The sequence below is a fragment of the Heterodontus francisci genome, chromosome 7, assembly GCF_036365525.1.
Source record: "Heterodontus francisci isolate sHetFra1 chromosome 7, sHetFra1.hap1, whole genome shotgun sequence".
NCBI lineage: Eukaryota > Metazoa > Chordata > Chondrichthyes > Heterodontiformes > Heterodontidae > Heterodontus > Heterodontus francisci.
Window position 1 is genome coordinate 8,729,345 of NC_090377.1, and position 23,042 is coordinate 8,752,386.

Here is a 23,042-nt window from a genome sequence, read left to right on the forward strand (position 1 = left end):
TTTGTCGCTGTACCAACAAAAATACTAAAAGGTTAAAGTTCATATGCATACACTGTGCAAATATTGAGTTCACATGCCCAATGACGGTATCTATTACTCAGTTTTTGTTTATTTATATGGCAAGGAGCCATATCTGGATTCCCAATTTGCCACATGTGGCTAACATATTGGACAACACGAAACAGGGAGGCTTGGCCACAGTCTTAGTCAACTTTTTGCTTTCCTCCCTCTTTTCCTGAAGGCTTTGACTTTCTTTTGCTAGGTTGCAATTCCATTGGTGACAGTCACATCCTTGAAGTTGTGACTCTGCTGAGTGAGGATCAGCAGGCGACGTGGCCATAGAGGGCATCGCAGCCAGGCCTGAAGCCATTTCCTCCCCCAACTTGTGCACTTTTTGTCATGGATAGCCAGTGGGAGCAGGAACCCATGGCCCATAGGAAATTAGGAACGTAGGAAATCGGAGAGGAGTAGGCCATTCAGCCCCTCAAGCCTGCTCCACCATTCAACTAGATCGTGGCTGATCTTCTATCTCAATGCCATTTTCCTGCACTATCCCCGTATCCCTTGGTCTTCAGTATCTATAAATCTATCAATCTCTGTTTTGAATATTCTCAATGATTGAGCCTCCAGAGCCCTCTGGGGTAGAGAATTCCAAACATTTGCCACCCTCTGAGTGAAGAAATTCTTCCTCATCTCAGTCCTAAATGACCTAACTCTTGTTCTAAGACTGTGTCTCCTGGTTCTGGACCTCCGCTGCCAGAGGAAGCATCCTTCCTGCATCTACCTTGTTGAGCCCTGTAAGAATTTTATATGCTTTAATGAGATCACCTCTCATTCTTCTAAGCTCTAGAGAATATAGGCCCTGTCTCCTCAGTCTGTCCTTGTAGGACAATCCCGCCATCCCAGGAATTAGTCTGGTGAACCTTCGTTTCACTCCCTCAATGGCAAGTGTATCCTTCCTTACGTAAGGAGACTAAACTTGTACACAATACTCCACCACGTCTCACCAAGGCTCTATACAATTGCAGCAAGACTTCTTTACTCCTGTACTCAAATCCTCTTGCAATAAAGGCCAACATACCATTTACCTTCCTAATTGCTTAGCTCAATGGGTCTCACCTCTGAGTTAGAAGGTTGTGGGTTCAAGTCTCACTCTAGAGACTCCAGAGATGCTCAATCCAGCGCAGAACTCCACTGCTCTTCTTCAAAGTAATGTAGTGGGATCTTTTAAGTCCGCCTGAGCGGGCGGATGGGACCTTGATTTAACGTCTTACCCAAAAGACAGCACCTCTGAGTGCAGCATTCCCTTAGGAGCATCACCTGAATTATATACTCAAGCCTCTGGAATGTGACTAGAACCCACAACTCTCTGACTCAGAGGCAAGAGTGCTACCCACTGAACCACAGCTAACACTGAAAAGTTAAAGTGACTGTGTTAAATATTTAGGGTAGAGATTAAAAATTGTGTGTTGGTGGTGGGAGATGAAGCTGACAATATTAAGTAACTCTCCCCTTCTCCACAAAATCATTCTGGTTGAAAATTCATGTGAAGTACTTCGCAGTTGACAATTCGGAAAGTATCCTGTCACCATGGAGCAGCCTGTTCAGTAACTTCAGAGTAAAGGGAGTCCTCTGCTGGCCTGCCCCGGCCACTGCTGTTGAGCACCACCAGTGGTGACAACTTTCTTTGAATACATCTTCTCTTCTGCCCCTGCCCCCTCACTGTTGGTACCAGAATACAACAAAGCATGACTTCCACGTACAAAGCAAGATGCCCTAAGTCACTTTACAGAGGCAGAATGGAAGACAAGGCATTAGGAGAGATGACTAGAGATATGGCCGGAAGCATCCACTAGGTTAAAAGCAAAATACTGCGGATGCTGGAAATCTGAAACAAAAACAAGAAATGCTGGATTCACTCAGCAGGTCTGGCAGCATCTGTGGAAAGAGAAGCAGAGTTAACGTTTCGGGTCAGTGACCCTTCTTCGGAACCGAAGTTCCGAAGAAGGGTCACTGACCCGAAACGTTAACTCTGCTTCTCTTTCCACAGATGCTGCCAGACCTGCTGAGTGAATCCAGCATTTCTTGTTTTTGTAGCATCCACTAGGTTCTGTGGAGGCCTTTAGGACTGACACAACTGAAGTTAACAACTTCCAGAATATAGAACAAGTTTTTAACAAAGAAAGGAAGCTTTTTCCCCTCCACCCATCCCTTAAAACAAAATAAATATTAGAAAGAGAAGAAGCCATTGCTTTCAGATAGCTGTTCCCCCATGCAAGAACTAAATTGTCCACTTCACAAACACATACCCATATTTAAGAAAGTCTAAAGGTTCCCCTTCCTATTCAGAGTCTCTCCCTGCCACCAGCCCTCCACCATTCCAAACTAACCAGTACTTTCAAAAAAATATGTACAGTCACAAATTATATAAATTACCTGTTTATATATTGCTTTAACCATTTTGCCTCCATTTGGGCTTTGCTTTCTCTTCAGCTGCTGTGGTGACATCAGTGAAGTGGGAGGGTCACTTGATTTTCAGTGGGGGGGGCTCTTGATTTTAGTATAATAAAAACAAGAAATGCTAGAACCAGCATTTGAGGTCAGGTCTTACCAAAACCTTATATACCTGGTGGCTTGGGCAAAGGGTTGGAGTCTCCACTTTGAAATCTTTGCATTAGAGCCTCTGAACAATTCAGCTTTTCTTTTCAGCCCCTCTTAAATCGGAATGACACCAGTCAATCAACGTGGAAAGACTTCCGTAAGAAGGTGCGGTTGCTTGTGCCATATATGTGGCCCAAAGGGAATTTCTTGCTGCAGATCCTGGTCCTGTTCTGCCTGTGTCTTCTTGCAGTAGAACGAGTCATCAATGTTTTTGTACCCATCTACTATAGAAACATCGGTAAGTTCTTAAACTATTTATTTGTTATTGATTTTTTTTTTTTTGGGCTGTGATTGCTGAGAACGCAACCACTAAGTGGCGCAGTACTTGCACATGCGCAAATGCAGCCTCATGCACTGAAACGTTACTGTCTGCAACATTTTAGGCAGCTGGCAGGATTAAAGATGGCGCTGCTCAATTTATCACAAAAAACAAATGCAGTTTGATCTCTGCGATCCAACCCCAAACGATATCCTGCTTCTCTTCTCCAGAGCTGCCTCCCATCCTCGTCTGCTCTCCACTCGCACCCAGCCTCGCCACTGCCTTCCCTCAGCCACTCACTTCCTGCTTCAGTCTGCACCTGTTGGCCACTTGTTCCCCCATGCCGCTTCATCCTCATCAGCCACTTGCTCTGCTCACAGCTTCAACCCCCCTGTCATTGGCCACACGCTCTAGGCCTCACCGCTGCATCCCTATAAGCCCCTCGCTCCTGCCTCCCTGCTTCTCCCAACCCCCCCCAGTCTCTCCGCGGGGAGAGAGAGTGTGGCAAGATAGGGATAGACAGAGGAGGGGAGGGAGATACGAGCGAGAGACTGAGGGAAGGGGTTACGTTGGGTTCCCGTGGGTGATGGGTCTGGATGACGTTCCAGTCCGGCTGTGCAATAACGTTTTCGCACACATGCACAAATTAGTCCTGGCCGGAACATAGGCTACGCATGCGCAGCACCTCACTGACAGCAAGAGACCATTCTGCGCATGTGTGCAGCTGGGAGTGCTCTGATGATGTCGGCGCGCCGAATGCGTTGTCAGGAGTCATTTTGGTTTTTTTTCTTGAGCTCCCCTGAAAACCTGATTTTTATGCTTGCACGGAATGTAAAGAATGAATGTTGGAGGTGGGAGAAGGATAAGGGAAGGTTCTGTAAACACTAGAGGAGAAAATATTTCCCACAACACGTATACGACAGTAGCAGTATTCTCTGCTTGATCAGCATCGGGGAGGGCTTGAGGAAAGACACGGAATTAAAACGCAACTGCATTTGCTACCCAGTATGTGATAGAAATGGAGTTTGGTGGCATTGCAAGCTGCCTAAGAGATTGCCCCAAGGTGCGGCAGGAATGTGTTCCATGCACATAGAAAGTTGTTCTCATCCTGTTCTGGTTTAAACATAGGTAATATTGTCACCTGGATTTTAATAAAGTGCAGTGGGGTGGGGGTGAGTGTGAAATGTTCATACATTGTCCACTTTCCCTTGTCAGCCGTGGCTCAGTGGGTAGCACTCTTGCCTCTGAGTCAAAAGGCTGTGGGTACAAATCCCACCTGAGACTTGAACACATAATATAGGCTGGCAATTTAGTGCACTGCTGAGGAGTGCATCACTGTTGGATGAGACATTAAACCAAGGTCCTGTCGAAAAATTGGGAGAGATGTCGATGCACGATCACTTGCTTTACGCAATCACACAAGGTCAAAATCCACCTGAGACATTTCCTTGTGGGAAGATATGAAACAAAAAAGCAAATTAGATTTTACTGTAATGTTGATGAACAGAAAACAGTTTCTACCATAAACTCCCAGATTAAAAAGGATTTGCTTCTCACCCTGCTTCTGATTTAACTGTAGAGCTGGTCGGTTATCGGTGGGAGGTTCAAGAGTTACAGACATTTGCACACTAGTATAGCTAATGGGTTATAACTATTAGGAAAGACTGAGGCTGTTTACTCCAGAGAAGAGCAGGCTGAGGGGTTATTTATAAAGGTCTTTAAACTTATGAAGGGATTGATGGAGTAGACGTAGAGAAGATATTTCCACTTGTGGGGGAGTCCAAAGCTAGGGATCATAACTATAAAATTGTCACTGATAAATCCAATAAGGAATTCAGGAGAAACTTCTTTTCCCAGTGAGTGGTTAGATTGTGGAACACGCTACCATAGGGAGTAATTGAGAATAGCACAGATACACAGCTAGATAAACACATGAAGGAGAAAGGAATAGAAGGATATGTTGTTAGGGTTAGATGAAGAAGGATAAGAGGAGTAAAAACAAAAAATCCACTTCTGATAAAGAGGTCACTGACCTGAAACGTTAACTCTGCTTCTCTTTCCACAGATGCTGCCAGACCTGCTGAGTATTTCCAGCATTTTCTGTTTTGTTTCAGATTTCCAGCATCTGCAGTACTTTGCTTTTATTTGAGGATAGAAGGAGGCTCGTGTGGAACATAAACAACAGCATAGACCGATTGGGCAAAATGACCTGTTATTGTGCTGTAAATTCTGTGTAATCTGTTTGAATTGCAATAAACTGGACCCAGCTCTCTCTCTCTATCGCTCTTGGGTAGATGTTTCTAACTAGTGACACTACTGCCTCACAGTCAGGAGAGGGCAGTCTCAACTGATCAAATCAGTCTTTTCTATATAAAGAGTTGTCAACAAGAAACTGTCCTTCAACACCAAAAATTGATTTCTTAAGCACACGTGCTGAGGCTTCCAAAGTATGAAGCATAATTTTATATTGAAGTGTAAAACTTAAATTCCAGTGAAAGGTCACAGACCTGAAATGTTAACTCTGTTTCTGTCTCCATAGTTGCCAGACCTGCTGAATATTTCCAGCATTTTCTGTTTTATTTCAGATTTCTGGCATCCGCAGTATTTTTCTTTTGCATCAGTTTTAGCTATTGGCTAAGGGATAAATATTAGACAGGTCACTGGGGAGAATTTCTATATTATTCTTTGAATAGTGTCATTTGATCTATTACATCCACCTATGAGGAGAGACTGGGTCTTGCTTTAATGTCTCATCTGAAAAATGGCACCTCCTACAGTGCAGCGCTGGGAGTGTCATTCTAGATTATACGCTCAAGTCTCTAGAGTGGGCTTGAATTCATGACCATCTGACAGAGGCAAATGCGTTGCCATGGCTGATAATTACTGCTGTTCTAGTGGTAATATACTGTAAGAATGGCACAATTGACCTCAGCACACCTAACAACTTCCTGCTAGCCGCTGCCTTGCACCGCTGCAGTCCATGTGGTTGACTGCAATGCCATGTGTAGTCTCATAGTCTGTGGCATTTCTTATATGGGCTCGTGAAGAACATCCCAATGCCAGAAGGCTGCCAGTGGCTATGGATCTGTATTCTCATAAAAGTCAACATCTTTGTGGCTGAGAATGATGAAGTGTGTGCATATATATTTTTATATATATAAAATATATATGTATATAGCTCTTGTATTAAGGGGAGCAATCTAAGGATTACTGTATAATTGTAATTCAACAATGCAGTGACCTGGGACCGTGGGCATTATAGACTGGTAAGCCCAACATCTGTAATGGGGAAACTAATGAACCATTTTTCAGTATGTTGTCACTCTTCATCCAAAAAACATAAAGGCCATAAAGAACAGTCAAGAAATAGCAAAAACCTGCATTTTATATAGCACCTTTAAAACAAGAAAACATCCCAAGTTGCTTCACAGAAGTGTAATCGGACACAAATTGACACCGAGCCGAAGAGGGGGAAATTAGGAGGGTAACTAACGTGCTCGGTCAAAGAAGTAGGTTTTAAGGAAGGAGCGAGGTGGAGAGTTTGGGGGGAATTCCAGAAGGTTAGGACCTAGATGGTTGAAGGCACAGCCATTGGTGGAGCAAATGGGTATGCACAAAAGGCCAGAATTGGAGAGATGCAGATATCTCGGAAGTTTGTATGGGCTGGAGAAAGTTACAGAGATAGCAAGGGGCAAGGTTGCAGAGGAATTTGAAAACAAGGATGAGTCAGCATGGATTTATGTGCAACAAGCCACGTGAAGGCAATTTGCCCACTCTACGTGCTGGCTGGCGTATGACATATTTGGATACACCAATATCCTGATCCTTTGGATGGTATGTCTGGAAACCAATAATGTCTGTAATGGCCTGTCAGTGCTTCCCATAGCAAGTGACTGATTTGCTGCTGTTCCGGCCTCAGCAAGCCCATGTTCCAGATGCTGACAAAGGCCACAGCAGCCACCAGCTCCATAGTCAGATCAGTCTGATTGAAAGCGCTATTGATGAACTAGTGCTGACAGTCTTGCAGCAACTTTATCAATATACAGAGTAAGATTTCATGTTGTACTTTATTGGAAATCTGTACACTGCTCAATTAGCCCAGAGCTTTCCACTTCCAAACTTGCTTTGAGTCTATAATGTGCTCGCGAGGGAGGAGAGTTAGCAGATAGGAGGAGGATTCATACAATAATGTCTGTAGAAAGCATTAAGAGAAGGGTCCTCCAGCTGGACTAATACAACCTACAGTATCTACTGGGACTGGGTAAAAACCAGAATAGATCCATTGGCTGGAGCAAGGGAGGCAGTTCTGTGATAAATTGACTTAAACATTATCATTTTAAGTTAGCACCATAATTAATATATTTCTTTTGGCTAAAATAAAAGCAAAATACTGCAGATGCTGGAAATCTGAAATAAAAACAAAGTGCTGGAAATACTCAGCTGGTCAGATAGCATCTGTGGAGAGAGGAGCAGAGTTAATGTTTCAGGTCTGTGACCTTTCATCAGAACCGTTCTGTTGAAAGGTCACAGACCTGAAACGTTAATTATATTTCTTTTGGCCTTGTGAGTTATATTACGCATCAGAAAGGAGTAACAATCTCAGTTCAATCTGGTGTCTGCAATGAATGGGTGAGTAAACCCAGCTGTTTCTGCCTGAAATAAATGAGCACAAACGATGCTATACCCAGCAACTTTGGATTTGATATTAATGCGAAAGGCTGATGGTTGTTGGTCGATATAAGCGACAGCCTGTTTTAAATATGGGTGTTTGAAGTGTTGGGGACTGTAATAACTCAAACTGAAAGACCAGAGCTGACCTGCAGATATAATTTCCTTGGATTTTCAGAAGGCAATGTTCTGTTTGAGACCCATGGCAATGAATGGGCAAGAAAACATAGAACAAGATAAGACTATAAGCTCATGAAGACTGAGCTTTCTGTGCAACATGTATCTCCTACTGTGGGCTCTGCACTGTCTGTTATCCTGAAAGAGTGTCCTGTATTAACCCTCTGATCTCCAAACATAATGGTTCTCAGCCCACGTGAACAGACTGAGTGGCCTGTCCAGGAGGAGGTGGAGGGGCAGGGGGTGTGCAGCAAGACAGTAAGAGATCAAAGATTGTCACAGTTTAATTAAAAAGCTAAGTTTCATTGCCTCTAAATAGCAAAGAGGCTGTTGCTGTTTTGAAAGATATCTTAATTCAGTTGCACATCTTAAAGCTTCTCAAAGCAGTTAAGCTGTTTCCTCAATTGATGGAAAGTGGCCCTGTAACTAATCAGAGTAAAGGCCAGCTCAGGTCTGCAAATGAAACCGATCCAAGCCTGACAGAACCACATCCGACCCGAGTCCTTTCATTTTTCCCGCACCCGACCTGACCATCCGTTTTTCACTTTACTTATCTGCACAAGCTTAAAAAAAACTGTAACTAAACAACTTTTCTAGTCCAAAAAGTACATTAACATTGGAACCACTTACCGGAGGTGGTGATAAAGTGTGTTCGACTTGGTCCAACCCGATCTGAGCCCCAATGCCGGACCCAAAAGTTCAACCCGACCCGAACCCGACACATGTCGTCGGCTCCCGACGGGTTCGGGTCGGGTAACCATGCTCTAAATCAGAGCCAAATGGTTCAGAACAACTGGCTAACAGGTTTGTATTTTGGGCTGAAACAAAATAATATAAATCAAAGAGTTGCATTTTGTAAAAAAATTGCACCTTTAGCCTTCAGTGGAGAAACTAAATGAAGGTATCATCTGCCTGTTCCAGTGGTTTAGGTGGATATTAAAAATTCCATGGTAGTATTCAGAGAGCAGGGAGTTCAGCGACTGTCATGTGTAACTCTTAATCGACACCAAAAAACAGATTAGCTGCTTGTACATCCCATTGCTGTTTATGGAATCTTGCTGTTGCATTTGCCTACATAACAGTCATGCACCGCACAGTAACTTGTTTACCCAGAAGTTGTCTGGGATGTTTCTAAGAGATGTGAGGGGTTAAATTGGGAGCAAGGTCTTAGTCCCAGAAACCCCTGTGGGTCCAGTCCATGTTCTGGGGTCAGGAGGCCACAATGATCTAGTCCTAGAAACCCATGTGAGTTCAGTCATGCTTATCATTGACCCCTTCCTCCAGGACATCCACATAAAGTGTGGGTTCACCAGTTGTAGTTACTTGTGCTGAGCGATTGAACCTCTCCCTCTCTGGGAAAGTTCATGTGGAAAAGCTAGTCAGGATCTAACTCAAACATGCAAGACTTCAGAGTCTCTTCCCCCACCCCACCCCTTAATTTTCCATCTCTCACCCCAAACTTAATTATCAAAAAATGGAAAATGCTGGGTCTGTGTCCAGCCAGCAGGTTTGTTTAAATTTTTAATAAGGAGGTAAGCCGGTTACTTAATGAATGACGACATTACTGACTGTCAGTGTGAAATCCAGTCTGAGTAGCTTTCTGAAAGCAGATCTTAAAAGAAATTTGTCCATTAGATTTCACATCGATACCAATCCTGCTTACCTTCCCCATCCAGTACTTGGGACATCAAATGCCTTTGCTGTGGAATTTCTCATCCACTTGGAGCTACCGTCGCCCTGATTCTGACAGATTCTCAGGAAACTCAACCTCTTTTCTGTTTCTCTTTTTTAAAAAGTGGTCAAAAATGCCTTGTAAACAAAATTCTTGCTGCTTGTCCTCTTCCCCTTTGTTCCCTGAACCAGTTTCGAAGGATATCAAAAGAGCCTGTGAGCTTTTCCTGACAAAAATGTACTGGCGCCACATTAAAGAGACAGTGTTAAATGCCATCTTTTCAATGCTCGCCGACTTACGTGGGGGAAAGGGGAAGGTCAGCATTCTTGCCAGTTAAGATTAAGGGTAGTGCTCCTTTAACAAAGGCAATGCCAACTGGTTTACTGGCTGGGACAAGGCTCCTTTTGTCTGTTTGCGTAAATGATTGCCAAAGTGAGATCACTGAGGATGGGAGACTGACATGGGATGTGTTTGTGCTTTTGTTTTTTATTCTGCATCTGTAGTGAAAAGGCATCAGTGACTTCATAGAGTGAAATTAAGTTCAAAGGGACTGGCTGGTGCTCAGATAGGGGCTCACCAAAATAGTGCAAGTAACCAGTGAGTGCTTCTGCATAGCTCTGGTGCTGATAGTATGAGCAGTCTCATTAATTGGATGGTGGAAGTTAAGTTGCTTTGTTGGTATTGGTTGAGGTGAGAATGGAGTCCGGCAAAGAGGCAGTTGTTTCAAATGACTCGCAAAAATGCTAAACACTTCCACAGCTATTACAAAATGACGACATCTCCAAGCTCTCTTTCATCCCACAAAAGCAAAATAGTGCAGATGCTGGAAATTTGAAACAGAAAAAGCAAGTCAGGCACCATCACAGGGGAGGTGGTGGCGTAGTGATAATGTCACTGGGCTACTTATCCAGAGGCCTAGGCTAATGCTGTGGGGATATAGGTTCGGATCCCACCACGGCAGATGGTAATTAATAAATTTCGAATGAAAGGGCAAGTCTAATGGTGACCAAGAAACCATTGTTGATTGTTGTAAAAACCCATCTGGTTCACTAATGTCCTTTAGGGAAAGAAATCTGCTGTCTTTACCTGTTCTGGCCTACATATGACTTCAGACCCACAGCAATGTGGTTTACTTTTAAATGCCCTCTGAAATGGTCTAGCAAGCCACTCAGTTGTATCAAACCGCTACAAAGTCTGAGAAAAGGAATGAAACAGGACAGACCACCCAACATCAACCTAGGCACTGGAAACGACAACAGCAAACCCAGCCCTGTCGACCCTGCAAAGTCCTCCTTACTAATATCTGGGGGCTTGTGCCAAACTTGAGAGAGTTGTCCCACAGACGAATCAATCATACTTTACAGAAAATGTCTACAATTTGCTTCAACAGTATGTTGCTAGTCTAATGAGAAAGGAGGCACAGCTAGACCTGGTTCTTGGGAATGAGGTGGGCCAAGTGGGTCAAGTATCAGTCGGAGAGCATTTCGTGATCATTGTATCATCATAAAAAAGGACAAAGAGCAATCCAGGCTAAGAATAATTAACTGGGGGAAGGCCAACTTCATTGAGGTAGGAATAAAAACAAGAAATGCTAGAAATACTCAGCAGGTCTGGTAGCATCTGTGGAGAGAGAAAATCCGGAGCAGAACCCCGAAGGCGGTCATGTGTCACCCTTGGCATGTTTCTGGCAGTTCGTGCAGCCAAACGTCGTGTTCTGCACTCCTTTAGACCCCACCAGGAAGGCCGGGAGGGGGGTTTTGACGCTTGGGCAACTCACAACCTCCGTACATCTGCCCAGGCATGCGCCATGGAGAGGTCACTCCATAGTCGCCTCACAGTGACCAAAACAACACGGAAGGCAGTAGTTACGGGTTATAAGCCCAGCTCAATTGGCGTAGAGATTGGGCGCCATGGGTTGCCTTTGTCAGTGGGAGAGGTCATCGGATCTCACTGGATAGCTACCGCGCGCCTCAAACCGGGAAGTCCCCGGTCAGTAAGGTTTTGTCCCGCCACAGTCCACCTGCTTCAATGGGTGCTTGGAGATCAGGGTCACTGCTTGACAAGTGGACTGTAACACCACACCAAACATTATAACAAAAAAAGGAAAGAAGGTACCAGCCCTTCGTTTTGCAAGCTGGAATGTCAGAACTATGTGTCCTGGCCTGTCGGAAGACCCTACACAAATCAACCATTCTCGGCAGACCGCCATCATTCACAAAGAGCTCAGTAGACTCAATGTGGACATTGCAACACTTCAGGAGACATGCCTCCCTGCGAGCGGATCTCTAAGAGAGCAAGACTACACCTTCTTCTGGCAGGGTAGGGATCCTGAAGAACCAAGATAGCATGGAGCGGGCTTCGCCATCAGAAACTCCTTGCTCAGTATGATAGAGCCACCTTCAAATGGCTCAGAACGCATACTGTCCATCCGACTGCTCACTGCCTCTGGTCCAGTACACCGACTCAGCATCTATGCTCCAACACTCTGCTCCCCACCTGAAGCTAAAGACTAGTTCTACGAGGAACTCCATAATATCATTAGTAGCATCCCCAATACCGAACATCTGTTCCTGCTGGGGGACTTTAAGGCCAGGGTTGGGGCCGACCATGACTCATGGCCCTCCTGCCTCGGACGCTATGGCATTGGAAGGATGAATAAGAATAGACAGAGACTGCTTGGGTTGTGTACCTATCATAACCTCTGCATCACCAACTCGTTCTTTCATACTAAACCCTGTCACCAAGTTTCTTGGAGGCACCCAAGATCGCGTCGATGGCACCAGCTGGACCTCATCGTCACAAGGCGAGCCTCTTTAAACAGCATTCAAATCACACGCAGCTTCCACAGTGCGCACTGCGACACCGACCGCTCCCTGGTGTGCAGCAAGGTTAGACTCAAACCAAAGAAGCTACATCATTCCAAGCAGAAGGGCTGCCCGTGCATCAACGCTAGCAGAATTTCTTATCCACAGCTGTTAGATAAGTTTCTAATTCACTTGAAAAAGCCCTTCAAAACACTCCTACAGGGGATGCAGAGACTAAGTGGGCCCACATCAGAGGTGCCATCTATGACTCAGCAATGACCACCTATGGCAAACGTGTGAAGCAGAACGCAGATTGGTTTCAATCTCACTTTGAAGAGCTGGAACCTGTCATAGCTGCTAAGCGCATTGCACTGTTGAACTACAAGAAAGCCCCAGCGAGTTAACATCTGTAGCACTTAAAGCAGCCAGATGCGCTGTACAAAGAACAGCCAGGCGCTGCGCAAATGATTACTGGCAACACCTATGCAGTCGTATTCAGCTGGCCTCCGAGACTGGAAACATCAGAGGAATGTGTGATGGCATTAAGAGAGCTTTTGGGCCAGCCGTCAGGAAGATCGCCCCCCTCAAGTCTAAATCAGGGGACACAATCACTGACCAACGCAAGCAAATGGACCGCTGGGTGGAGCACTACCGTGAACTGTACTCCAGGGAAAATGTTGTCACTGAGACTACCCTCAATGCAGCCCAGTCTCTGCCAGTCATGGATGAGCTGGACGAACAGCCAACAAAATCGGAACTCAATGATGCCATTGATTCTCTAGCCACTGGAAAAGGTCCTGGGAAGTACGGCATTACCCCTGAAATAATCAAGAGTGCCAAGCCTGCTGTACTTTCAGCACTCTACGAACTTCTTTCCCTGTGCTGGATGTGGGAGCAGTACCACAAGACATGTGCGATGCCAATATCATCACCCTCTGTAAGAACAAGGGTGACCGCAGTGACTGCAACTACGACTGTGGAATCTCCCTGCTCAGCATAGTGGGGAAAGTCTTCGCTCGAGTCGCTTTAAACAGGCTCCAGAAGCTGGCTGAGCACGTCTACCCTGAGGCACAGTGTGGCTTTCGAGCAGAGAGATCCACCATTGACATGCTGTTCTCCCTTCACCAGCTACAGGAGAAATGCCGAGAACAACAGATGCCCCTCTCCTTTGCTTTCATTGATCTCACCAAAGCCTTTGACCTCGTGAGCAGACGTGGTCTCTTCAGACTACGAGAAAAGATCGGATGTCCACCAAAGCTACTAAGTATCATCACCTCATTCCATGACAATATGAAAGGCACAATTCAACATAGCGGCGCCTCATCAGTCCCCTTACCTATCCTGAGTGGCGTGAAACAGGGCTGTGTTCTTGCACCTACACTGTTTGGGGTCGTCTTCTCCCTGCTTCTCTCACATGCGTTCACGTCTTCAGAAGAAGGAATTTTCCTCCACACAAGATCAGGGGGCAGGTTGTTCAACCTTGCCCATCGAAGAGCGAAGACCAAAGTACGGAATGTCCTTATCAGGGAACTCATCTTTGCTGACGATGCTGCATTAACATCTCACACAGAAGAGTGTCTGCAGAGACTCATCGACAGGATTGCGGCTGCCTGCAATGAATTTGGCCTAACCATCAGCCTCAAGAAAACAAACATCATGGGGCAGGACGTCAGAAATACTCCAGCCATCAATATAGGCGACCACGTTCTGGAAGTGGTTCAAGAGTTTACCTACCGAGGCTCAACTATCACCAGTAACCTGTATCGCGATGCAGAAATCAACAAGCGCATGGGAAAGGCTTCCACTGCTATGTCCAGACTGGCCAAGAGAGTGTGGGAAAATGGCGCACTGACACGGAACACAAAAGTCCGAGTGTATCAAGCCTGTGTCCTCAGTACCTTGCTCTACGGCAGCGAGGCCTGGACAACGTATGTCAGCCAAGAGCGACGTCTCAATTCATTCCATCTTCGCTGCCTCCGGAGAATCCTTGGCATCAGGTGGCAGGACCGTATTTCCAACACAGAAGTCCTCGAGGCAGCCAACATCCCAGCATATACAGCCTACTGAGCCAGCGGCGCTTGAGATGTCTTGGCCATGTGAGCCGCATGGAAGATGGCAGGATCCCCAAGGACACATTGTACAGCGAGCTCGTCACTGGTATCAGACCCACTGGCCGTCCATGTCTCCGCTTTAAAGACGTCTGCAAACGCGACATTGATCGCAAGTTGTGGGAGTCAGTTGCCAGTGAATGCCAGAGCTGGCGGACAGCCATAAAGGCGGGGCTGAAGTGTGGCGAGTGAAAGAGACTTAGCAGTTGGCAGGAAAAAAGACAGAAGCGCAAGGCGAGAGCCAACTGTGTAACAGCCCCGACAACCAATTTTATCTGCAGCACCAGTGGAAGAGTCTGTCACTCTAGAATTTGCCTTTATAGCCACTCCAGGCGCTGCTTCACAAACCACTGACCACCTCCAGGCGCTTACCCGTTGTCTCTCGAGACAAGGAGGCCAAAGAAGAAGAAGAAGAAGAGTGTCATTATTTTTTCCATTTCCTTGCTTATGTTAACCTTAGTGAGTTCCAATCCTTGATTTGTTATTAGTTTCCCAGGAATGTCAGGTATATTATCCTCTTCCTCTAATGTGAATACTGGCATAAAGTGATTATTCAACAAGCCTGCCATTTCCCTGTTTTCATTTGCAATATTACCTGAATCTATTTTTAAAGGGCTCTCATTACCCTTGAATACCCTTTTTCTTCCAATATAATAGTAGAATCTTATTGTGTTAATCTTGATATCCCTCACAAGTTCCTTTTCATATTCTTTTTTGCAGCACTTCCTATCTTGTTTTAATCTTCCTTGGTGTTCTTTGTGTCTATCCCAGTCCCCTGGATCTGCACTGTCCTTTTCGCATTTGTATGCTCTTTAGTTTTATGTTATCTCTCACGTCCTTTGTTCCTTTGTTGATCATGCTTGTTTTATTTGATTTGTAGAGCTCTTCCCCTTAAATTGTTTTTGAACACCTCCCTTTGATTATATGTAGTTTTACCCGATAAAAGTTTTGAGCAGTTTGTCGGTCTCTGTCTCATTATTAAAGTTAGCCTTACCAAAATCTAGAATCTTAGTAACTGTGTTAAGTTTCTTCTTTTTAATCCTAACTTTGAATTTGATCATATTATAGTCACTGTTCGACAAGTGGTCCTTTACTGTTAAATTGTTTACTAAGTCTGGTTCATTGCTCACTATTAAGTCTGGTATGGCCTGCCCTCTTGTTGGTCCTAGAATGTATTGCTCCAGAAAACTATTTTGATTGCACTCGATTATTTCTGACGAGCTATTCTGTTCTTCGCAACCTATATGACAATTCAAATCTCCCATTAAAGCACCTCTGCTTTTGCGATCAGTCGCTCTAATCTCTGAATTAGGACATTCCACCATTTCAGTGCTGCATTCGGGAGGCCTGTAGACAACTCCCATTACTGTTTTAAGGCCTCTCATTCCTTCATTCTTAACCATAGAGTCTCCGCTTTCCTTAATCGATGTCCTCTCTTACTAATGTTGTAATAGTATCTTTAACTAAAAGGCTACCCCATCTTTTCCATTTTCCCTGTCCAAGCCAGCACGTCCTTGAGGGTCGGTTGCATTACCTGTGCTTATTACCTGAGCTTATGTACTTCCTTGATGGAGCTTGCTTTGCCATACTAATGTATTCCCCCTTTTTTTTATTGCATAGTAAATGAACTGAGTGGAGGAGCCTCCTGGAAGACACTGGCCATAACTGTCTGCATGTACGTCTTCCTCAAATTCTTGCAGGGAGGTGGTGCAGGTAAGAGATTTATCTAAAGTGAATATCAAATGTTGTTATTTCATTTGGTATGGTTATGTTACCAGACTAGTAATCCAGAAAGCATGAGTTCAATCCCATCGTGGCAATTTGCGAATTTCAAGTCAGTTCAAAAAAAATAAATCTGAAAATAAAAAGTTGGGATCAGTAAGTGTGACCATGAAACTGACAGATTGTTGTAAAAACCTAACTGATTCATTAATATCCTTCAGGAAAGGAAACCTACTGTCCTTATCTGGTCTGGCCTATGAGACTCCAATCCCACATCAACATGGTTGGCTCTTAACTGCCCTAGCAAGCCACATAGTTGTATCAAACCACTACTGGTTCAAGCAAAAGTAAAACAGGAAAGGTAGCCAAACCATGGCTTACAAGGGAAATTAGAGATAGCATTAGATCCAAGGAAGAGGCATATAAATTTGCCAGAAAAAGCAACAGACCTGAGGATTGGGAGCAGTTTAGAATTCAGCAAAGGAGGACCAAGGGATTGATTAAGAAGGGGAAAATAGAGTACCGAGAGCAAGCTTGCGGGGAACATAAAAACAAAAAAAAGTTTCTATAGGTATGTGAAGAGAAAAAGATTGGTGAAGACAAATGTAGATCCCTTACAGTCAGAAACAGGGGAATTTATTATGGGGAACAAAGAAACGGCCGACCAACTAAATGCATACTTTGGTTCTGTCTTCACAAAGGAGGACACAAATATCAAACCAGAAATGTTGGGGAACACAGGGCTTAGTGAGAGAGAGGAACTGAAGGAAATCAGTATTAGTAGAGAAATGGTGTTGGGGAAATTGATGGGATTGAAGGCTGATAAATCCCCAGGGCCTGATGGTCTGCATCCCAGAGTACTTAAGGAAGTGGCCCTAGAAACAGTGGATGCATTGGTGGTCATCTTCCAAGATTCTATAGACTCTGGAACAGTTCCTACAGCTTGGAGGGTAGCTAATGTAACCCCACTGTTTAAAAAGGGAGGTAGAGAGAAAACAGGGAATTATAGACCGGTCAGCCTGATGTCGGTAGTGGGGAAAATTCTGGAGTCCATTATCAAAGATTTTATAGCAGAGCACTTGGAGAACAGTGGTAGAATTGGGCAGAGTGAGAATGGATTTACGAAAGGGAAATCATGCTTGATAAATCTACTAGAATTCTTCAAGGATGTAACTAGTAGAGTTGATGAAGGGGAGCCAGTGGATGTGGTTTATTTGGACTTTCAGAAGGCTTTCGACAAAGTCCCACATAAGTGTAAAATTAAAGCGCATGGGATAGGGGGTAGTGTATTGCGATGGATAAAAAATTGGTTGGCAATCAGGAAACAAAGAGTGGGGATAAATGGGTCTTTTTCCGAATGGCAGGCAGTGACTAGTGGGGTACCGCAGGGATCGGTGCCAGGACCCCAGCTATTCACAATATGTATTAATGATTTAGATGAGGGAACTAAATGTAATATCTCCAGATTTGCGGATGACACAAAACTGGGTGGGAGGGTGAGTTGTGAGGAAGATACAGAGAGGCTTCAGTGTGATTTGGACATGTCCAGTGAGTGGGCTAATGCACGGCAGATGCAGTATAATGTGGATAAATGTGAGGTTATCCACTTTGGCAGCAAAAACAGGAAGGCATCTGAATGGCTATAAACTGAGAGAGGGAAATATGCAGCAAGACCGGGGTGTTCTCGTACGCCAGTCGCTGAAGGTAAGCATGCAGGTGCAACTGGCGGTAAAAAAGGCAAATAGTATGTTGGCCTTCATAGCGAGAGGATTCGAGTACAGGAGCAGGGATATCTTGCTGCAATTATACAATGTCTTGGTGAGGCCGCACCTGGAATATTGTGTACAGTTTTGGTCTCATCTGAGGAAGGATGTTCTTGCTATAGAGGGAGTGCAGCGAAGCTTTACCATACTGATTCCTGGGATGGCGGGACTGACAGTATGAGGAGAGATTGAGTCGGTTAGGATTATATTCGCTGGAGTTCAGAACAGTGAGGGGAGAATCTCATAGAAACCTATAAAATTCTAACAGGACTTGACAGGATAGATGCAGGAAGGATGTTCCCGATGGTGGGGATGTCCAGAACCAGGGGTCATAGTCTAAGGATACGGGGTAAACCTTTCAGGACTGAGATGAGGAGAAATTTCTTCACCCAGAGAGTGGTGAGCCCATGCAATTCGCTACCACAGAAAGCAGTTGAGGCCAAAACATTGTATGTTTTCAAGAAGGAGTTAGATATAGCTCTTGGGTCCAAAGGGATCAAAGGGTATGGGGCGAAAGCGGGAACTAGTTACTGAGTTGGATGATTAGCCATGATCATGATGAATGATCATATTTTGGAGGAAAATGTAGCTGGTCTGATTAGTAAGTTTGCGGACAACACAAAGGTTGGTGGAGTTGCAGATAGTGATGAGGATTGTCAGAGGATACAGCAGGGTATAGATCGGTTGGAACCTTGGGCGGAGAAATGGCAGATGGAGTTTAATCCGGACAAATGTGAGGTAATGCATTTTGGAAGATCGAATACAGGTGGGAAGTATCCAGGAAATGGCAGAACCCTTCGGAGTATTGACAGGCAGAGAAATCTGGGCGTACAGGTCCACAGGTCACTGAAAATGGCAACGCAGGTGGATAAGGTAGTCAAGAAGGCATACGGCATGCTTGCCTTCATCGGTCGGGGCATAGAGTATAAAAATTGGCAAGTCATGCTGCAGCTGTACAGAACCTTAGTTAGGCCACACTTGGAATATTGCGTGCAGTTCTGGTCGCCACACTACCAGAAGGGCGTGGAGGCTTTGGAGAGTGTACAGAAGAGGTTTACCAGGATGTTGCCTGGTCTGGAGGGCATTAGCTATGAGGAGAGGTTGGATAAACTCGGTTTGTTTTCACTGGAATGGCGGAGGTGCAGGGGCAACATGATAGAGGTTTACAAAGTTATGAGCGGCATGGACAGAGTGGATAGTCAGAAGCTTTTTCCCAGGGTGGAAGAGTCAGATACTAGGGGACATAGGTTTAAGGTGCGAGGGGCAAAGTTTAGAGGGGATGTGCGAGGCAAGTTCTTTACACAGAGGGTGGTGAGTGCCTGGAACTTGCTGCCGGGGGAGGTGGTGGAAGCAGGTACCATAGAGACGTTTAAGCGGCATCTTGACAAATACATGAATAGGATGGGAATAGAGGGATATGGACCCCGGAAGTGCAGAAGGATTTAGTTATGACAGGCATCAAGATCGGCGCAGGCTTGGAGGGCCGAATGGCCTGTTCCTGTGCTGTACTGTTCTTTGTTCAGGCTCGAAGGGCTGAATCGCCTACTCCTGCTCCTATTTTCTATGTTTCTCTGTAAGCAGGCAGCCCACCACCACCTTCTCAAGGGCAGCTAGGGATGGGAAGTAAATACAAGCCTTGCCAGTGACAACCGCATCTCAAGATTGAATATAAAAAAAATTCAACCAGGCATCCAGATCACTGCTTCCATATTGACTGTCAGGTTAAGTGATACAAATAGTCCACTGTACTTGGAATGGCAGCAACCTCACATCAATTTGGCCTCCTTCAACTCACCATAACTCAAGGCAAGGCCATCCTTCCTAATTGTTTTGATAACCAAGTGTTGAACTGGGTTGGTGAAGTCAGCATTCATGAGTAGAGATGGAGCAGACGTATGGATATCCTGTTGTCAGCCTTCCCTTCTTTTCGAATGCTGTAGAGTTTGGCGGATGTCGCCCAGATGTATCAGTGGTTTGAAAGGTATCAGTCGTAATCTGAAATTAACCACGCTGAATGGTTCTTGATATCATTGTGAGTAAGGAGATTCCATGACTGTGATGCCTTCCAGATTTGGTCTCTTGTGAAGTACAGTTCACAGCAATCAACCTCAATTATAGGCAAACAGTGCCTGCAGTGATGCTAAGAAGATGATGATGTGAAAGAGCTGATTTCATCCCACTCCCTTAATGAGAACTGTGATAGTCCCACTCCCTCTCCTCTCACTTTGGCAATCTGTTTCTATTCTCTCAAAGCTAAGTTTCTGACAAAAGATTTCGGGAAATGCGGGGAGGGGATGGCAGGACAAAGCCTCTGAGAACTTTAATGTAATAAGAAAGAATTATATTTCTTTACCACCTTTCACAACCAAAGGACATCCCAAAGCGCTTTACATCCAGTGAAATACGTTTGAGGTGTAGTCACTGTTGTAACGTAGGAAAGGCAGTAGCCAAGTTTTGCACAGCAACTTTCAACAAACAATGTAATCTGTTGTAGTGATGTTAGTTGAGGAATAAATGTTGGCCCAGGGAGTGGGAAGAAACTTCAAAATAGTATCATGGGATCTTTTATGCCCACTTAAGAGGATGGACAGGGCCTTGGTTTAACATATCATCTGAAAGGCGGCACCTTTGACAGTACAGCACTCAGCACTGCGAGTGTCAGCTTGGAATATGTGCTCAAGTCTCTTAAGTGGAACTTGAACCCATGACCTTCTGACTCTGAGGCATGATTGATACACACTTGAGTCACAGCTGATACCTAATGCATGAAACTGCTGCAGAATTTGTGATTGCTGCAGTCACTTACATTTACCACATTAAAACAGTGACTGCACCGCAAATGGCAAATGGAATGGAGCCCTCTCAGACAACACCGACCCTTTTCTCTATGTTCTTCAGTATGATGCTTCAAGAGGCAAGGGCAGGCTTGACAAACGGTGTATACAATCCACTTCCAAACAGACGGCAGTCTCTTCAACCTGCAACGATTACTGGCATGTACCAAAACCATAGAAGAGCTTCTGTTTGCTGATGATTGCACCCTTCTGGCACACACACAGGAGGCAATGCAGCGCGTTGTAAACTATTTCTCTGAGGCAGCAAATGCCTTTGGCCTTATTATTAGTCTAAAGAAAACAGAAATGCTGTACCAACCACGGCCCTGATGAAATTACGATACACCGCAGATTAGCATTAGCAGTAGCAACCTCAATGCAGTAAAACAGTTTACCGAACTCGGTAGCATTATCTCAAATGATGCCACTGTCAACAAGGACATAGAAAATTGACTGTCCCAGGTCAACATCTCCTTTGACCGTCTGGCAAAACCATTCACTGTGCATCTGTACCAGGAATCAAGTATACAGAGCGGTTATCATCATCACCCTCTTGTCGGGGTCAGAATAATGGGTTCTGTACAGAAAACAAATGCAAAACAAAAAAACTGGTGGAGTAGTTCCATTAACACTGTCTTTGATCCATCATGAACATCAGATGGCAAGACTACATCACAAACAATGAAGTCCTCAACAGAGTCAATATTCCCAGCATTGACTGCATTCTGTTACAATGCCAGTTGCATTGGGCAGGACATGTGTCATGCATGGAGGATTCCAGAATGCCAAAAGCAGTGGTTTATGGTGAACTATGCTCCGGTAAGCAAGGTGGAGGTGCATCTCGCAAACACTTGAAAGACCTGCTGAAAAGACCACTGTCTCTGGCTGACATTGACCAATGGGGCGTGGGAGCAACAGAGACAGCTGGCACACAACAACTAGGAGAGCAATCTACAGTGAGGCTGCTGAAGAAAGGCACAGACAGCTGAAGGAGACTGCTTTTACCAGAGCCACTCCAAACCAGGAGTTTTTGTTCTCCATTGCTGAAGAGCCTGCAGATCAATAATTGGTTTTTTCACTCAGGAACAATCATGCCAACTACCACAGAGACAAGCCTTCCCATAATCCTTGCATGCAAAGAATTTACCATCATCATCAGACCTCAGATGCATTTCATTGGCTGTAAAGTCCTTTGGGACGTCCTTTGGTTGTGAAAGGTAGTAAAGAAATATAATTCTTCCTTATTATGTTAAAGTTCCCAGAGGCTTTGTCCTGTTTGGTGAGGGCACTACCAAGTGCACTGCAAGTTTGTGTATGATTACAATTTCTTTTGTTCAGGCTCATCAGGTTTCGTAAGCAATCTACGTTCCTTCACGTGGATTCGGGTCCAGCAATTTACCAATCGGCAGGTACAGGTTGGACTCTTCGCTCACCTGCACTCCTTGTCGCTTCGCTGGCACTTGGGCAGGAAGACTGGGGAGGTCTTACGTAGTGTGGACCGTGGCACCAGCAGCATCAACTCCTTGCTTAGGTACTTGAGATAATGAGAGGAGCATTCTTTATCACATTTGATCGTTCAGCAGGGTTTTACGCGCCTGATCCTATTTTTCTTTCCTTGTGTATAGTTATAGTCTCTCCTACAATTATAACTATGACGTTCCCTTAATCTAGTCTGACATTCCAGTCCAGTAAAGAAAAAAGAAAGAAAAGGGATAAATATTGTCTAGGACACAGGGGCGAACTCCTCTGCTCTTCTATGAAATAGTACCATGGGATCTTATGCATCTACCTGAGATTTAACGTCAAAAGACGACACCTCCCTCAGTACTGCACTGTGCTATCAGCTTAGACTATAAGAACATAAGAAATAGGAGCAGGAGTAGGCCATTCGACCCCTCAGGCCTCCCCCACCATTAAGATCATGGCTGATCTGCCCCAGACCTCAACTCCTCTTTCGTGCCAGCTCCTCATAGCCCTCTACTCCCCGATATTTCGAAAATCTGTCTACCTCCTCTTTAAATACTTTCAGTGATCTAGCCCCCACAACTCTCCGGGGTAGAGAATTCCAGACATTCACTACCTTCTGAGAGAAGAAATTCCTTTGCATCTCAATTTTAAATTGCGCCCTTATTCTGTAACTATGTCCCCTAGTTTGAGATTCCCCCACTAGTGGAAACATCTTTTCAACATCTACCCTGTCAAGCCCCCTCAGAATCTTGTACATTTCATTAAGATAACCCTCATTCTTCTAGACTCTAATAAATAAATGCCTAACCTGTTTAGCCAGTCTTGATAAGTCAACGCCTTCATCCCAGGAATCAGCCTAGTGAATCTCTTTTGAACTGCCCCCAATGCCAGTATATCCTTTCTTCAA

At 44.8% G+C, this 23,042-nt stretch overlaps 1 protein-coding gene across 2 annotated transcripts in view; it reads left to right on the top strand.

Moving 5' to 3' along the window:
• abcb6a (ATP binding cassette subfamily B member 6 (LAN blood group) a) overlaps positions 1 to 23,042 on the top strand; it is a 226,443-nt gene that overhangs the window by 21,205 nt on the left and 182,196 nt on the right. For both annotated transcript variants that reach the window (XM_068034765.1, XM_068034764.1), the window contains exons 4-6: positions 2,710 to 2,899; positions 15,970 to 16,062; positions 22,007 to 22,199. In XM_068034765.1, the coding sequence (XP_067890866.1) occupies positions 2,710 to 2,899; positions 15,970 to 16,062; positions 22,007 to 22,199 (476 nt within the window). The remainder of the gene's footprint in view (positions 1 to 2,709; positions 2,900 to 15,969; positions 16,063 to 22,006; positions 22,200 to 23,042) is intronic.